The sequence below is a fragment of the Macrotis lagotis genome, chromosome 2 (genome assembly GCF_037893015.1).
Source record: "Macrotis lagotis isolate mMagLag1 chromosome 2, bilby.v1.9.chrom.fasta, whole genome shotgun sequence".
In the NCBI taxonomy this organism is placed as follows: Eukaryota; Metazoa; Chordata; class Mammalia; order Peramelemorphia; family Peramelidae; genus Macrotis; species Macrotis lagotis.
Window position 1 is genome coordinate 157,880,359 of NC_133659.1, and position 16,560 is coordinate 157,896,918.

The following is a 16,560-nucleotide window of genomic DNA, read 5'->3' on the forward strand; positions in this document are numbered from 1 at the left end:
GAAACCATGACAGTGGCAAATGCCTTTGAGTAGCCTATCATATTTCATACCTTATTTAATATTAATAATCAGAACCCAATGGATTCACTATCAGTAAAGGAGAAAATGATTTCTTGAGGGGCGGAGCCAAGAGGGCGACAATAAAGGATCGAGTCTTAGGCGCTCTCTGATAAAACTCAAAAGCTAAGGACTCTAACTAAACTTTCCAGAGACAGAAGCCATAGAGGGACCCAGTGAGGCAGTTCTCCTACTCAAGGTAACCTGGAAAAGAGCAGAAAGGCTCTGCTTCCTGGGTCGGAGGGGTGGCCCGCCAGAGGGGTGGCCCACCAGAGCGAAAGAACCTCAGCCACCCGGAGGCAGCCCCAGGGCGCTGGGAGCCACAGCTCACAGCAGCGGGGGGAGTCTCCTGACCTACACCCTGGGGAGCACCGGGCACAAAGTGGGGGAACAGCGGGGGACCTCTGCCAGAGCGAGCATGTGGAGCCCAGCCTTCAGGGCACACAGCAAGCAACGTGGTCTTTCTGCATCCCTGATCCAGGAACAGAAGCAGGTGGAGCCAGTAAGCAGGAGCCTCCAGGGCATGAGCCCATTGAGCTGAGGGAGGGGAGTGAAAAGAGAGAGACTGCAGAGCTTTGTCCTCAGCCCCAGGAACAGGACTCTGGGGCTCTGACCACATTCAGATCCTGATCGCAGTCTAGGCCCCCTCCCCAAGAAGAGCAGCAGGGCCCCCCCACCTCAGCCCCATGGCAGAGGGGGGCGCATATGGTTATTCAGAGACCAGGAGGGAAGACAGAGCCTCACACACTGAGACCCTTGTGGGAGTGTCCCAAAAGATCAGGAAGCACCCCAAAACAGGCGCAGGCTGGGAAAAATGAGCAAGCAGAGAAAAAAGAGGAAAACAATTGAGAAATATTTTGCAAATGAGCCCAAGAAGGATCATAATACTCAGTCTGAAGATGAGGAAGCACAAGCTCCTGCATCTAAAGACTCCAAGAAAAACAGAAATTGGGCTCAGGCTATGACAGAGATTAAAAAAGACTTTGAAAATCAAATGAGGGAGTTAGAAGAAAAACTGGTAAAAGAAATGAGAGAGATGCAGGAAAAACATGAAAATGAAGTCAGCAGCCTAGTCAAGGAAATAAAAAAAATGCTGAAGAAAATAGCATGCTAAAAACCAGCTTAGGTCAAATGGATAAAACAGTTCAAAAAGTTATGGAGGAGAAGAATGCTTTAAAAAGCAGAATGGGCCAGATGGAAAAAGAGATAAGAAAACTCTCTGAGAACAAATCCTTCAGACAAAGAATAGAATTCAGGGAGATTGATGAATTTGCCAGAAATCAGGAATCAATACTTCAAAATCAAAAAAAAAAAAGAAAAATTAGAAGAAAATGTGAAATATCTCATTGAAAAAACAACTGATATGGAAAACAGACTTAGGAAAGATAATTTAAAAATTATTGGAATACCTGAAAGTCATGATCAGGAAAAGAGCCTTGACATCATTTTCAAAGAATTACTACAGGAAAATTGCCCTGATATCCCAGAAGCAGAGAGCAAAATAGAAATGGAGAGAATCCACCGATCCCCCCGAGAAAGAGATGCCAAAAAACCAACCCCTAGGAATAGCATAGCCAAGTTCCAGAACTCCCAAGTCAAGGAGAAAATATTACAAGCAGCCAGAATGACACAATTCAAATACTGTGGAGCTGCAGTCAGGATCACACAGGACTTAGCAGCAACTACATTGGAAGCTCATAGGGCTTGGAATAGAATATACTGGAAGGCAAAAGAGCTTGGAATGCAACTGAGAATCAACTCCCCAGCAAGGCTAAATGTCCTCTTCCAGGGAAAAAGATGGACTTTCAATGAACCAGGGGAATTTCAAATGTTCCTGTTGGAATGGCCAGAGCTGAACAGAAGGTTTGATCTTCAGATACAGGACTTGGGTGAAGCATGCAGATTGGAGGAGAGGGGGAAAATATGAGGGACTTAATGATGATGAACTGCATGTATTCCTGTATAGAAAAATGACACTGATAATACTCATATGAACCTTCTCAGTTAATAGAGCTGGTAAAGGGAGCTTTTATAGTTGAAGCACAGGAGAAAGCTGAATTCAAAGATAAAATATGGTGTAAAATGGAGTTAATAGAAAAAAAGGGAAATGTAATGGGAGAAAGAAAAAGGAGAGGGGGAATAGGCCAAGATATTTCATAATAAGACTTTTCTTTATTATAATGAGCATTGCAATGATATGGAAGGGGAGAAGGCAAGGGGGAATGAGGGAAACTTCATTCTCATCAGAGGTGGCTAGGAGAGGAAACAGCATATATACTCAATGGGGTATAGGCATTCGGAGTAAGGAGAGGGACCGACAGGGGGAAGGGGGGGATGTGAGTGATGGAGGAGAGGATGGACCATAGGGGGAGAGTAGTCAGATATAACATATTTTCTTTTTTACTTATTGCAGGGGGCTGGGATTGGATGGCCTGTCCAGGACCACAGGGCCAGGTGGATTCTGGGCCTAAGGGGTGGTATGGGGACTCGGGGCTTCTTGGCCCCAGGGCCAGGGATCTGTCTGCTGTGCCACTCAGCTACCCTACAGCAGAGTCAGAGTGAAAGGAGAGAGAAAATATTGTACATAGTAGTGGAGAAATACCAAAGGAGGGAGTTGCGATCAGCAATGGCAATGTTGGAAAAATATGGAAGTAACTTTTGCCATGGACTAATCATAAAGAACGTGATCCACGCACGACAGAGTTGTTGGTGTTTAGAACAAAGACTGAAGCACATTTTTAAATATTATTTTTTTGGGGGGGAGTGCAGGGCAAATGGGGCTGGGTGGCCTGCCTGGCCACATAGCAGGGTGATCGTTGGGTGTCTGAGGCCGGACTGGAACCCTGGTGCTCCTGGCTCAAGGGCCAATGCTCTGTCCACCACCCAGCCACCCCTATTATTATTACTATTTTATTTTATTTTGGGTCTTTTTTTTCTTTTTCTTTTTGGTTTCTGCAGGGCAGTGGAGTTCGGGTGGCTTGCATATCACACGTATCACACGGCTGAGTGATTGTTGGGTGTACGGGGCCGGATGTGGGCTCGGGTGCTAGTGGCTCCAGGGCTGGTGCTCCATCCATTGCGCCACCTGGCCATACCTACAATTATTACTATTATTTTTTTTAATTTTAATTTTTTTCTCTCCCCTTTACTTTATTGCTGAAGCAAATCTATATTTATTGGGGGAGGGGGTATCTCATTTACTCTTAAACAAGAATATTTTACTAATGTAAAAATAACATTAATTGTACAAAATGAGAATAAATATTAAATAAAAAAAGAAAAAAGAAAATGATTTCTTTTGACAGATATTTTCCTTTTTTAAAACTTTAGTTATCCCTCTAGTTTCATACTTAAATGCTCTCAGAATGATCTGGACTAATTGGGTCTTAAATCGAGTTTTCTATAAGTTTATATTTTCTCCCACTTAAGGGAATTTTTGCCCCTCCTAACCTTCCTTTTTTCCATCCTTCTCTACACCATTTTGCAAATGAGTTTATATTTTGAACTGGTATTGCTCTTGGCTGCTATATCTCTTCTCTTGGCAAGAAGACAAGTTGGGGGGAGGGGATCTTCATGCTTTTGACCTCATGACTGTGTCAACTAAAAAAAATAACAAAACATTGGACTTTTGATTTCATCAGTGTAGGGACACCCAAGGAGAAACTTCTACTAATATAGATTGCACCTTCTCTGCAACTTATGGTTGTAGGCAGTTACAAGAGGAACATGGAAGTTAAATGATTTTTCCAGGATCATATATATGGCTTGTGTCAGCTATGTGGCTTGAATTTGTGGCTTTCTGATCCTGAGGGCAGCTCTCTCTTGCTTCTGCCACACTGCCTCAAGCTGCCTTGCTTTAAACTGGTTAAATTTTCATAGGAAATGGTGATAGTCCATGTTAATATCTGTGCTTTTATCTGTATCTCATTTAAGTAGGTCAGATAGATCAGGTTAGAATTGCTTTGATTGCTAGTCATAATTTCTTTCCATTTTTATTCTTTCTTTTAATTAGGCATTAAGTTTTAGCAATCTCTGCTCTAACCATCAGTTGTCTAATAGTAAATAAACAGCTGACTCAGAAACGTCTTCCATAGAGTAGGCAGAAATTTTCTATAAGGATATAGTCAATTTCATTTTTTTTTTAAAAGAGTTTGCCTCCAGATTGTCATCTTGAATAAAGTAGTCGATATTTAGGTGATAGGCCTCTGTGTACTCTGTAATTCTTTCATCTTTTTCATTTCTTCATCCATTGCTTATGTTTTTTTCAACAGATTTTTGCCATCTTCCACATACCCATATTTTCTTTGGAGTCATTAAGTATTAAAGTATATTTATTTAATTTGGATAGTTTTATCGAATTCTCCATAGAATTTCTTTACTTTCATCCTATGTTGGAACATTCTCCCTTATACACACACACTCTCTCTCATTCACATTCACATTCATATATACATGTTTAAGGATAGGGATAGACAGATTAAATAGATAAATAGATAGATAGACAGATAGATATAAGTTATAGATGGATTATAATATGCATTGATGGAAGGAATTTCTCCTGAGAAATCCTCTGCATTGACAAAAATCATATATTTTCCCCACATTTGCATGTGTATATATGTTTCGGCATATATTGAGTCAGATGGATGGAACAGGCAATAAATATCAGAAGAGAAGTTATAAGGGGAGATCTGAGCTGGACTTTTAAGGATAGGTAGAATGCAAATAGGAGAAGGAGGAGTGCATTCCATATAGAAGGAAATGATCTAAGCAAAGATGTGAAGGTAGGGATAGGCACAGTTTGCATGGAAATTATAATCAAACCAGTCTGGCTCAAGTACAATCATAAAATATTAGAGATGGAAGGGTTATAGAGTTCTACTCATCCAATCTCCCACCCATTTCAAACATCTGTAATAGCTATGACAGATAACTATCTGGTTTAGACTTTAAATTATTCCCATGGTTCAATTATCATTTCTATGCCTCAACTTCCAAACTTAGAGTTCCAATCTCAAATTTTATCCTGAACTTCAAGATATCTAGATCACCATATTTCTAACTGTTTAATTGACATTTCCACCTGATGTCCTGGCAGACCCTCAAATTCAACATACATAAAACCAAATATTATCTCTAAGGCAAGTCTCCTTTCTTATTGCTTCATTATGGTTTCTCTAAGTTATTCAGGTTACTCAGAAATTTTAGAATTACTACTGAATTATTTCTATTATTTGCCCTCAAAACCGATCAGATGTAAAGCCTTTGCTTCTACATCTGGAAATGTCTTTCATATATTTCTTCCTTTCTATTCCCACTGCCATCATTCTAGTTGAGACCCATATTGTTATTGTCCTGGACTGCTAAAGTAGACTCTTAATCAGTCAAGAGGCAGTGTGGTGTGGTAGAAAGCATCCTGGTTTTGAAATTAGAAGACCTGGGTTAAAATATTGACTCTACTACTTATTACCTAAGTGTAAATCTCTTTTCTTCTCTAGTAAAATGCAGAATCTTCAGCAAAAGGCAGAGGCTATAATAACTTCTAAGGTGTCTTCAAACCTAAATCTATAATTTTAATTTCCTTGCCTCTAAGCTATTCTTCTACAATTCATCTCTCACAATACTGTTAAAGTATCATATCTCAATATTCCTCTAAAATCTCCAATGACATCCATTGCCATTGGACAGAATGAAGTCTAAACTCTTTATCAAATATAACCCCATTCTGTCATTCCAACCTTACTTCCCATTACTCCAAGAAGCTACCTCATCTAAGGATACCTCTGTATCTCCTAGCATGTTATGGTTTTGTTTTAGGTTTTTTTCAAGGCAAATGGGGTTAAGTGGCTTGCCCAAGGCCATACAGCTAGGTAATTATTAAGTGTCTGAGACCAGACTTGAACCCAGGTACTCCTGACTCCAAGGCCAGTGCTTTATCTACTATGCCACCTAGCCGCGCCGTATGTTATAATTTTATCCTTTAGTTTGAAAATTCTGTTCCCAGATCTCATCATGATCAGATTCTCAAAGGTTATACCAGTGGAACAACTCTTGCCAAATTGGAAAGGCCTCAAGTATGGGTGCATCCATAGACTATGTCTACTATCCATGAACAACTTAGCTAAGTCTGAAGAGACTCCTCCCCAGGTTGAGCCTATGCAACCTCAATGTTTTAGCCACTTTTGTCAATCATTTTTCAGTCATGTCTGACTCTTCATGACCCCATTTGGGGTTTTCCTGGCAAAAGTAACATACTGGTTTGCCATTTCTTTCTACAACTCATTTTTAGATGATGAGGAAACTGAGGCAGAGTTAAGTGACTTGCTAGTATAATACCGTTAGTGAGGATCTGAAGCCAGATTTGAATTCAGAAAAATGAGTCTTCCTGATTCTAGGTATGGGTAGTATAGCTGAAAGAAACCCCAGCCTCCTCATTTTACAGATGAAGAAACTGAGGCCAGGGAAGTTAGATTACTTGTCCAAGATCATAGAGTGATTGAGGGTCAGAGGTGAGATTTAAACTCTGATCTCCTATGAGTCAATATTCTTTCCATAGTACATTGTTGTTTTTTGGTTCCTAGAGAGGTTGTATTCTATATCGATAGTAGGAACACAGATTGAAGTATCAAAGATGAGTAGCACATCAGTTGCCTTGTACTGAAGTTATTTGTGTGCTTTGTCTTATTTCTTCAACTAGATCATAAGCTCCTCAAAGTCTTTGCCTGTATTTTGTCTTATTAACGCTTAATTCTCTTACATCATCTAACACTGTAGATGCATTTAGAATAAGTTCTAGACTTGAAGTCAGGTTCTCAGGAAAGAAGACATAGGAAGAGAAAGGAGAAATGAGATGAGCAAGACATTTCAGAGCTAGAATCTTCAGGATTTGGCAGCTGGGTGAATGTGGGGATAAGGGACTAGTAAGAGTCAAAAATAAATCTGAGGATGCCTCTGGTGGGGAAAATATTACTATTGAAAAAAAAAAAGCTAGATATGAATGTAAGTGTAAGTATCTGGTAGATAGGTGAATTTTACAGTTCCTGTAATCCTGCTGAGGGGTCAAGTATAGATAAGAGATTTGGAAGTAATGTACATACTGGTAAAGCTAAAAAAAAAAGCTAGGTTAAAACAAGGCAGTGAGTGGAAAAAATTTTAAAGAGAAAACCTTAGAGAACAACCAAAGGCTTGTAGGTGGTCCAAGGCGGTAAGGAAGAAATGAAATAGGTAAAAAAAAAAAGAGAGAGAGAGAAACAGGACAGGGTAGTATCCTTGAGGCCAAGGGAGAGAGTTTTAAGAAGGAATGGCAATGTCAGTATCAAATGCCACAGATGGGCCAAGAAGGGTGAGAAAAGGCTGATGCATTTGATGATTAGGTCATTGGTGACCTTTGAGAGGACAGTTTCAGTGGTAGCTGAGAGTTCAGGAATAAGTGAGTAATGAGAAAATGGGGGCTATTTGTATAGCTCATGGTTTCCAGAAGGGTAGTAGGAAGGTTAAGTACACAAAGCAGATTAAGATAAGTTCAAGAGGCCTCCAAACTCAGTTTGGAGTGGATGCATATGTGTGAGTGGGTAAGGAGTGAGTTTGCTTCTTAACTCCCCTCCTTAGAATTCTTTTTTCCTCCTTCCCCTCAGCTTATCCTGATAATAGACTTCATAGACTTAGAGTTGAGTAGTTGCAATTAGACATGCATCCATCATTCTTTTTTATTTTAGGTTTTTTCAAGGCAAATGGGGTTAAGTGGCTTGCCCAAGGCCACACAGCTAGGTAATTATTAAGTGTCTGAGACCAGATTTGAACCCAGGTACTCCTGACTCCAAGGCTGGTGCTTTATCCACGCCACCTAGCCTCCCCCACATCCTTCATTCTATACCACTCAGATATTAGGTAAAGAGTAGTGGAGAATAAGCAGAGACACTTTTGCTTGCAAGGTATGGGCCACCTTGGAGGCTGAGGTCAGAGCTATGGAAGGAGTGATGTTAGGGATGATTATTCCCACTCTCTGCCCCAGAAAGTAAATGCTAGGGTTTCTGGGTTCTCAGGACCAACATTCTCCTCACTCTTTCCTCCCTCCACAGGCTTAGAACAACAGTCCCTTTGATTATGGGACTTGAACTTACAATACCCCAAGTTGTCCAGGTCCTTCCCTCTAGACTTCAACCTTATCAATTGCCATCACTTTAGAGGCCAAGGTGACTTCATAATGCATCTAATATGGCTGCTATTTATAGCCAAGAATCGGAAATGACAGCTAGATTGAATCAGCAGATGGACCATTCACTTCAGGCTTCAACCCTTACCCTCTCCCCCAGCTCTCTTTATTTGAATTATTTTAGAGATCCCCATGGTTATTGTTCATGGTATAGGTCTTCAACCTGAAAGTTTTGGAAAACCAGCATTTGGGCTCTATTTCCACCACTTACTAATACTGTGGCTATGAATTAGACACCTAACTTTTGAGCTTTAATATCCCCATAAAAATAATAAGAAACTAAATAAACAGTTATTAATATGACATACCTATTCTATGGAATATAATGCATGAGAGATACAAAATGAGATGATGATATTAATGATGAGGATAAATTAAAAAGCCATAAGGCATTATATATTTTTATAGCAAAGCAATGATTTAAATGCTTTTTTACCTATATGATCTAATTTGCCCCTTATCAATAATCCTTTGAGGGAATGAATTTTAAATATTTTAAATCCTTGTTTTGAGGATAAAGACATGGAGATTTCAGAACATGAAATGAAATTGTTTAGAACCTAGTAAGCTATTGGAGTAAGATTCAAACTCAGATCTTTTGACTTGGGGTCCAAAGAAGTCATCACATTATCTTTATATATATTTAGTTTACTTTATATAGAATTTTAAGGTTTCCACCATTCTTTTAAAACAACCCTGTGAAGTTGGTAGCATGAATATTCTTATCTTCTTTTTTATAGGTGAAGCTCAGAGACACAAAGTAATGCCCATGTTTCCACAGATAGTAATTATTAGAGAATGGACTTGAACCCAGGTCTTCCTGACTATGATGAACCCAAATTCCTTTTCTACTATACAAAATAAACACAAGGTGATACAATGGATTAAGTGCTGTTCCTGGAATCACAAAGTCTGGAGTTCAAATTTGACCTCACATACTGACTGTGTGATTCTGGGAAAGTTACTTAATCTATACTAACCTCAGTTTCCTCAACTATAAAATGGGGATCACAAAGCACCCACCTCCTAAGGCTGTTGTGAGAATCAAATGTGACAATAGCTATAAAATGCCTAACACAATGCTTATCTTGGTACAATAAATTCTTTGTTTCCTTCCCATGGGAAAGGATTTTGGAGAGGGAAGTATTAGGCATTTTATAAATGAGGTAAAAGTCTCAGAGAGGAATGTCAGAATTGAAATTAGAACCCAAGTCTTCTGACTAAAAATTCTACATGCTTTTCATAATATTGCATTGTCTTTCCTTCTTGCAATCATAATTTTCTAGGTAATTGCAAACTTCTGCTATACAGTCAAAGGCTTGTGGAATACAACTGTGCTAGAAAGAATTTCTGTTCAAGTCAAGTCACCAAAGACTCACAAAGCAATATGGAACAAGCATCCCTAATTATTGATAAAATGATGACCCCATCTCTATTCATACCCCTGTTCCTTTCCAGTACTATGCACTCACAGTGACAGTAGCCAGGAGCCCCTCTGGCACATTGGCCACGATGATGCCGATGAGGAAGATGACAGCCTCCAACCAGCTGTAGCCCAGGATGAGGGAGAGCACGAAGAAGGAGACACCAAGGAAGACAGCCACTCCAGTGATCAGTTGGATGAAGTGCTCAATCTCCATGGCAATGGGTGTGCGACCTACCTCCAGGCCTGAGGCCAGTGTGGCAATGCGGCCCATCACAGTCCGGTCACCTGTAGCTATCACAATGCCCCTGGCGGTACCTGCATACAAGAAGGGGCCACCTGGATCAAGCCAGCAGAGCACACTCACGTGTTTATGTATGTGTGTGTGTGTGTGTGTGTGTGTGTGTTTTACTATACTCATTCAAATGTATATTAGGGCAAGAAGGGGACTTAGAAATCAACTGCTCTAATCATTTAACATTAAAGAAGCTGAGAGGATTTGCCCCTGGATGGGACAGGGTTGAGACTAGAACCCAGGTCTCCTGCCTTTCATTACTGGCATCTTCTCATCATATCTTTCTTCTTGTTTTGTTTTGGAGGTAATCAGAGTTAAAAGACTTGACCAGGGTCACACAGATAATAAGTGTCTGAGTCATATTTGAAGGCAGGTCTCCCTGACTCCCGAACCTATAAAGCAAGAAGGAACCTTAGAAGTTACTGAGTCTTCCCTATGAGGAAATTAAGTGACTCTCAAGTTTGCACAGTAACTTGGGAAAATGGTATTTGAACTCAAACATTTTGACTTTATAGCCTTGTTTCACTGTAACACAAGCTCTACTTATATTAGACATCATGAACTGATTTTCCAAAACACAATATTAGACGAAACACTACTACTGGGGTGCTGAGCTTTAAAAGAATTGTGTTATAAATTTTATGTAGGGGCAATTGATTGGTAGACTCTACACAATGAGTCATTTAACTGCCTCTATAGCACCTCCTATTATACTTTTAAGGGATTTATAGCCATCTTGTTGTCTTATAGCACAACTGGTTAGTGAGGTCATATAGATGGGTTATATGTATATATATCTCAGTCTTGCCCCCCCACCAATCAATTACTGTGTAGAAAGGTATTTCCTGAGCCATTGTTGTTGTTGTTTGTCCTTCATTCTTCTTTTTTTTTTTTTTTAGGTTTTTGCAAGGCAAACGGGGTTAAGTGGCTTGCCCAAAGCCACACAGCTAGGTAATTATTAAGTGTCTGAGGCCGGATTTGAACCCAGGTACTCCTGACTCTAAGGCTGGTGCTTTATCCACTATGCCACCTAGCCGCCCCTTGTTCTTCATTCTTGAAGAGGATCATGACATCAAGGAGTTGATGCCATGACACATGCAGGTGAATTAGATTTAAGTGTGGGAGGGCTGTGCAAAGTCAACTAAGTCACTTTTTTTTCCAGGGTACCTCTGGAGCCCCTTCCCATTTCTGAGATTCTACCATGCTGATACTACCCAACTCCTCTTACCTAAATTCATTGGAGCCCCCTCTCATATTTCCTAGCACCTTTGAAGATATATGGCAAATAATGGAAAAGTTGTGAACTGCAGGAGATTAAAAAAGTTAAGCTTGTATAATGCTTGTCAGCAATAATAGCAGAACACTGACAGCGTGATTAGAGACAGCGTGATTATCATGGACGTTCCTCATTACTCAGAGAAACAAAGAAATCTTCTTATGGGTCCTTGCTCTTAGAAGTCAAACACCCAAGGAGTACTAAGAATTAATTAGATCAATGTTTAAGAACTTTTGTCTGTTCTTCCAAGTCAGAGTTTTAAGAGGGGGTGGAACTGGGGGGAGGAATGCAATATTTTGTCAAGTTTTACTGAAAAAAAACTACAAATGATGGAAAACCCAAAGCAAATGACAAAAACTCTACATTAATATAGATATTAACTGGGTCTAGGGGGAAAGGTGTAGGTGGAAAAAATTGTGTTAATGAGGTTTATAATTGTATTTCTGATATCTAGGCAAATTCTACATAATATTTCCTCAACTAACATTGCCTCACAATAAAATTATTGATAAATTAGTGGTCCAAAATTCATGAGTCCAGCTCTAATACTGCTCAACCCATCAGTTGCCCCTACATAAAATGTAGAACTCATTGCCCCTTGTAACAGTGTTTTTGCCTAATAGTGTATTTTGTAAAATGAGTTAATGATGTTTAATATAAGCAGAACTTATACTCCAGTGGAAAGAGAATATAAAGTCAAAATGTATGGGTTCATATCCCACTTCCCCAACTTACTTTGTAAACTTGGGAGGATTTAGTTTCCTCATTGTAAGATGAAGGGAAAGGGAAGACTAGGTAACTCCTAAGTTCCGTTCCTGTTTTATAATAATAACTAGCATTTATATAAAGTTTGCAAAATACTTAACAACCATTATTTCACTTGATCCTCATAACAGTACTGGAAGATAGCTGATATTTTTTATACCACTTTTTAGTTGAAGAGGCTTAAGTGCCTTTACTCACTCTCAAGAAGTTAGCAAGTATTTGGATCAATGTACAACATGGAAACAAAGTAAAGACTGACAAATTGCTTTCTGTGGGGGGTGGGGTGGGGAAGGGAAGTAAGATGGGGGGAAAATTGTAAGACTCAAAATAAATAAAATCCTTAATAAAAACAAAAAAACAAAAACAAAAAAAATTAGCTAGTGACCAAGGCTGAATTCAAACTAAGGTCTTCTTACTCCAAATAGATTTCTCTAATAACTATACTACCTGACTGCCAATAAGACTATGACCTCCAGATATCTCTGTGAAATATATGGATAAGGAAAGAATGATATGCCAAGGAATTTTACTTTAAGAGGCCAAAGGTCCAAAATCAAGTTTCTCCAACCTCTTCCTCCTATACTTTTAGTCTCTTCCTACCTTTAATAACACTGGAATGAAAGGAACTGGATGACCAGTAAGGTCATAGAATTTCTAAAGCCAATAGGTCTGGACTGGGCCTGATCACCCCTGATCTGGGCTGTGAAAACAAAAGTTATCAGGATCAATTTCATATCTGATATCTCTGGAGGAGTTCTGGATTTTTGAATCAGGAGAACTGTGTTTAAAACTTGGCTATGATTTCTTTTTTTTTCTTTTCTTAGGTTTTTGCAAGGCAAGTGGGGTTAAGTGGCTTGCCCAAGACCACACAGCTAGGTAATTATTAAGTGTGTCAGACCAGATTTGAACTCAGGTACTCTTGAGTCCAGGGCTGGTGCTCTATCCACTGTGCCACCTAGCCACCTGGCTATGATTTTTTCAGGTGTGAAATGATCAGGTTAGATTAGATGATCCCTCAAGTTCTTCTAATTCTTATGATCTTTAGAATACAATCAAGTCTATCTATATCAGACAATGATTTGTTTGGACAGGGAAGCACAGGTAGTATTTGGCAACTTAACATGGACACCCTCCTAGAAGTGATGCAGAGCTTCACCTGGTATGTGAAGGTTTCCCTAATCCAACAGCTGCCCCTTAACCCTCCCTTCTGGTCTAGGATTCTGATTAAGTTGGAAAGAGGTAAACACCACTTTTGCTACTTTCTCTAGGACAAGAGAGTGAAGATTCAAGTTGAGGAAAGATATATCACCAGACAAATCCAAGATCCCCTGGGAGAAGCTTGGTACTGGGTCACTGGTACTCATGACCTTATTTCTAGAACTTCTTAAAAGTCCCTAGAGGTTCAGGGTGACAGTGGGGATAGTTAGTCAGCCCTGCTTCCCTGCCTCCCAGGTGAGCCTTCTCTGCCCTCTGTTGGGTTCAACAATTGAAAGCATCCTGGTCTTTTCCTTTAACCACCACCCCCCTGCCCCCGTCCCCGGAGACAGTCCTGCTGGGGCAATGCCAGCCTCACTGTATTTACCTCTATTTAGGCTGCTCCTTAGCCTAGAGAAACTAGATTCTACTCCTGATCATGCTTCTGGCAAAGATAAGAGGGCAGCAGGTGAAAGGAAATGAGACTGCGGGCATCAATAGAGACTAAGCCAATTCAGATGTGACTTAGCAGAATCAGAGTCAGAGATATGAGGCTCTAATCTCTAGTTTGTTCATTTCTGGTCATTTTACTTTTTTTAGGCCTTGTTTCCCTCTCTGTTAAATGAAGTAGGTGAGACTAGATCAAAGAAGTCAAACACATGGCCCTCCAGCCTCCTAAATGTAAAAACCAATTTAAGTATAATTAATAAAATAAAATAAAACAGAAAATATTACATTTTAAAACAAAGTCAGTATGCCTCCTGCAGAGATCCTTATGTATGAATTAGTGGTCCCCATTTCTGTTTGAATTTGCTATCACCAGATTAAATGATTCCCAAGATCCCTTCCAGTTCTATTTCCTATGAACTATAACAGGATTTCCCCTTTATCCAACTTCTAGCTCCTTTTTATATAGTAGTTTTGGGTTACAAAGTATTTACTTCCTTTTAGGGAGGTAGTGAAAGTATCACTCCCATTTTGCATATGGCAAAGCTAAGGAGAAAATTTGGTTCCAAGGAAAGAACACTCGAGTTCTGAATACCTGGGCTAGAATCCTTGCTCACTACCTGCATGACTTAGGCAAATTAGCTCACTTCTCTCGAACTCAGTTCCCTCACCTAGGAGTAGGACCAGATGAACTCATATCCTTTCCAGCTTTAAACTTTGGACCCCATGATAGTCAACAAATCTAAGTGATTTCCTCACAATCATTTACTAAAGCCAGGGTCCATAGTCAGATTTCCTGACTCAAAGACTAGCAGCCATCCCACAACATCATGCTACTATTCCCCTTGCTGGCTCCCTGGCTATCAAGGCACATTGTTCTCTGTTTTTCATCTCTCAGTTCTATCACTTGTAAATAACTGTCCCAGATGAGAAGGGAGACAGCATCTGCTGAGTCCAGATTACTCTCTATGAAGCTTTTCTTACTTGCTTATTAGGTACAGACAAGGTCATTGATAATGGAACTGGACTAGTCACTCAAAGTATTATTTACTCTCCTTTGTCAGACATTTCTTTGTAGAATTCTAGTCATTCTGTCTGTGCTTCTTACCTTCCACACAGTTAGTAGAGAAGAAGCAGATATTTCGGGTCTCCAAGGGATTCTCATGAGTAAACTCAGGGGAACGGGTCTGTGGCTCTGACTCGCCTGTCAGTGATGAATTGTCCACCTAAGGATAGAGAGGTAGTGTGAAGACTCCTCAGATAGACTCCCATTTACACAGATATTGCTGTTCACTTGTTTCAGTAGTGTTTGACTCTTTGTGACTTCATTTGGGATTTTCCTGGCAAAGATAATGGAGTGGTACTGTTTGCTGTTTCGTTCTCAAGCTCATTTTACTGATGAGGAAACTGAAGCAAACATGGTTAAGTGATTTGCCCAAGATCATACAGCTGTAAGTGTCTGAGACTAGATTTGAACTCAGAAAGATGAGTCTTTCTGACTCCAGGTCTAGCACTTTAGTGATTATGCCACCTAGTTGCCCTTATTTACACAGATAAAAAGCATATCTATCTCCTTAGTCACAGATACATATAGCCAAAATATTTTAGAAACAGCCTCATTCAATGGAAAAATACTAGGACTATAATCAGAAAACCTGTGCTTGCATTCCATTTTTCCATAATGTCTCCCTGAGAATCTTTGTGGATAGTTCAATATCATCATGGAAGTTAGTTGCTAGAGAAGTTCCCCAGGGAACTGTCCTTATTCCCCTGTACTTGATTTGCACCATTTAATAGTTTTATCAGTGTCTTGAATAAAAGCATAAATGGCATACTTATCAAATGAACAGATAAAGGAAAGCTACAAAGAAAAAACTAAAACTAAAGTCAAAGAGTCAGTATCCCCAAAAAGGTCTGGATGAAATAGAATGTTGTGCCAAATCTAAGAAAAGGAAATTTCACAAATGAAATATAAAATCTTAACATTTGGGTTAAAAAAATCAATTCTGTAAGTATAAGGTGGAATACAAAAAAAACCCCACTGAAAATGATCAGGAGGTTTAGACCACTGCAAACTTCATATGAGTCAGCATTGTGATATAAAAATCAAGGAATTGTATGAGATCATTGGCTGAATTAAGAGGCATAGTGTCAAAGCCTGATGGGAGACAGCAGTACTTTCTTAGTCAGACTTCATCTGAGTCCTCATATCAAGATTCAAGACGTTGATAAACTGTAGAGCATTCAGAAAAGAGTAATGAGGTGGTTAAGAAATCTAATGATAACTGCCCAGAAAGATTATCTTGATAATCTTACAGAAGATAAGACTTTATAAAACAAGCCATTTCCCAATTGACAAATGGTCAAAGGATATGCAAAGGCAGTTTACAGATGAGGAAATCAAAGCGATCTATAGTCATATGAAAAATTGCTCTACATCATTACTCATTAGAGAAATGCAAATTAAAGCATTTCTGAGATACCACCTCACACCTCTCAGACTGGCCAATATGACCAGAAAGGACAATGATCAATGTTGGAAGGGTTGTGGAAAATCTGGGACACTAATACACTATTGGTGGAGCTGTGAACTCATCCAACCTTTCTGGAGAGAAATTTTTTATTATGCCCAAAGGCATCAAAAATGTGCATACCTTTTCATCCAGCAATACCACTACTGGGTCTATACTCTGAAGAGATTATGAAAAAGGGTAAAAAATCACTTGTACAAAAATATTTATAGCAGCCCTGTTTGTGGTGGCAAAAAATTGGAAATTAAGTGAATGTCCTTCAATTGAGGAATGATTTAACAGACTGTGGTATATGCAAGTCATGGAACACTATTGTTCTATTAGAAACCAGGAGGGATAGGAATTCAGGGAAGCCTGGAA

The 16,560-nt window shown here is 39.5% G+C and overlaps 1 protein-coding gene across 1 annotated transcript in view; it reads right to left on the reverse strand.

Moving 5' to 3' along the window:
- Positions 1-16,560, reverse strand: part of LOC141513360 (sodium/potassium-transporting ATPase subunit alpha-2) — a 46,488-nt gene that overhangs the window by 20,914 nt on the left and 9,014 nt on the right. Inside the window, exons 7-8 of the mRNA XM_074223105.1 lie at positions 14,778-14,895; positions 9,742-10,010 (exon numbers count right to left, since the gene is read on the reverse strand). Coding sequence (XP_074079206.1) covers positions 9,742-10,010; positions 14,778-14,895 — 387 coding nt within the window. The remainder of the gene's footprint in view (positions 1-9,741; positions 10,011-14,777; positions 14,896-16,560) is intronic.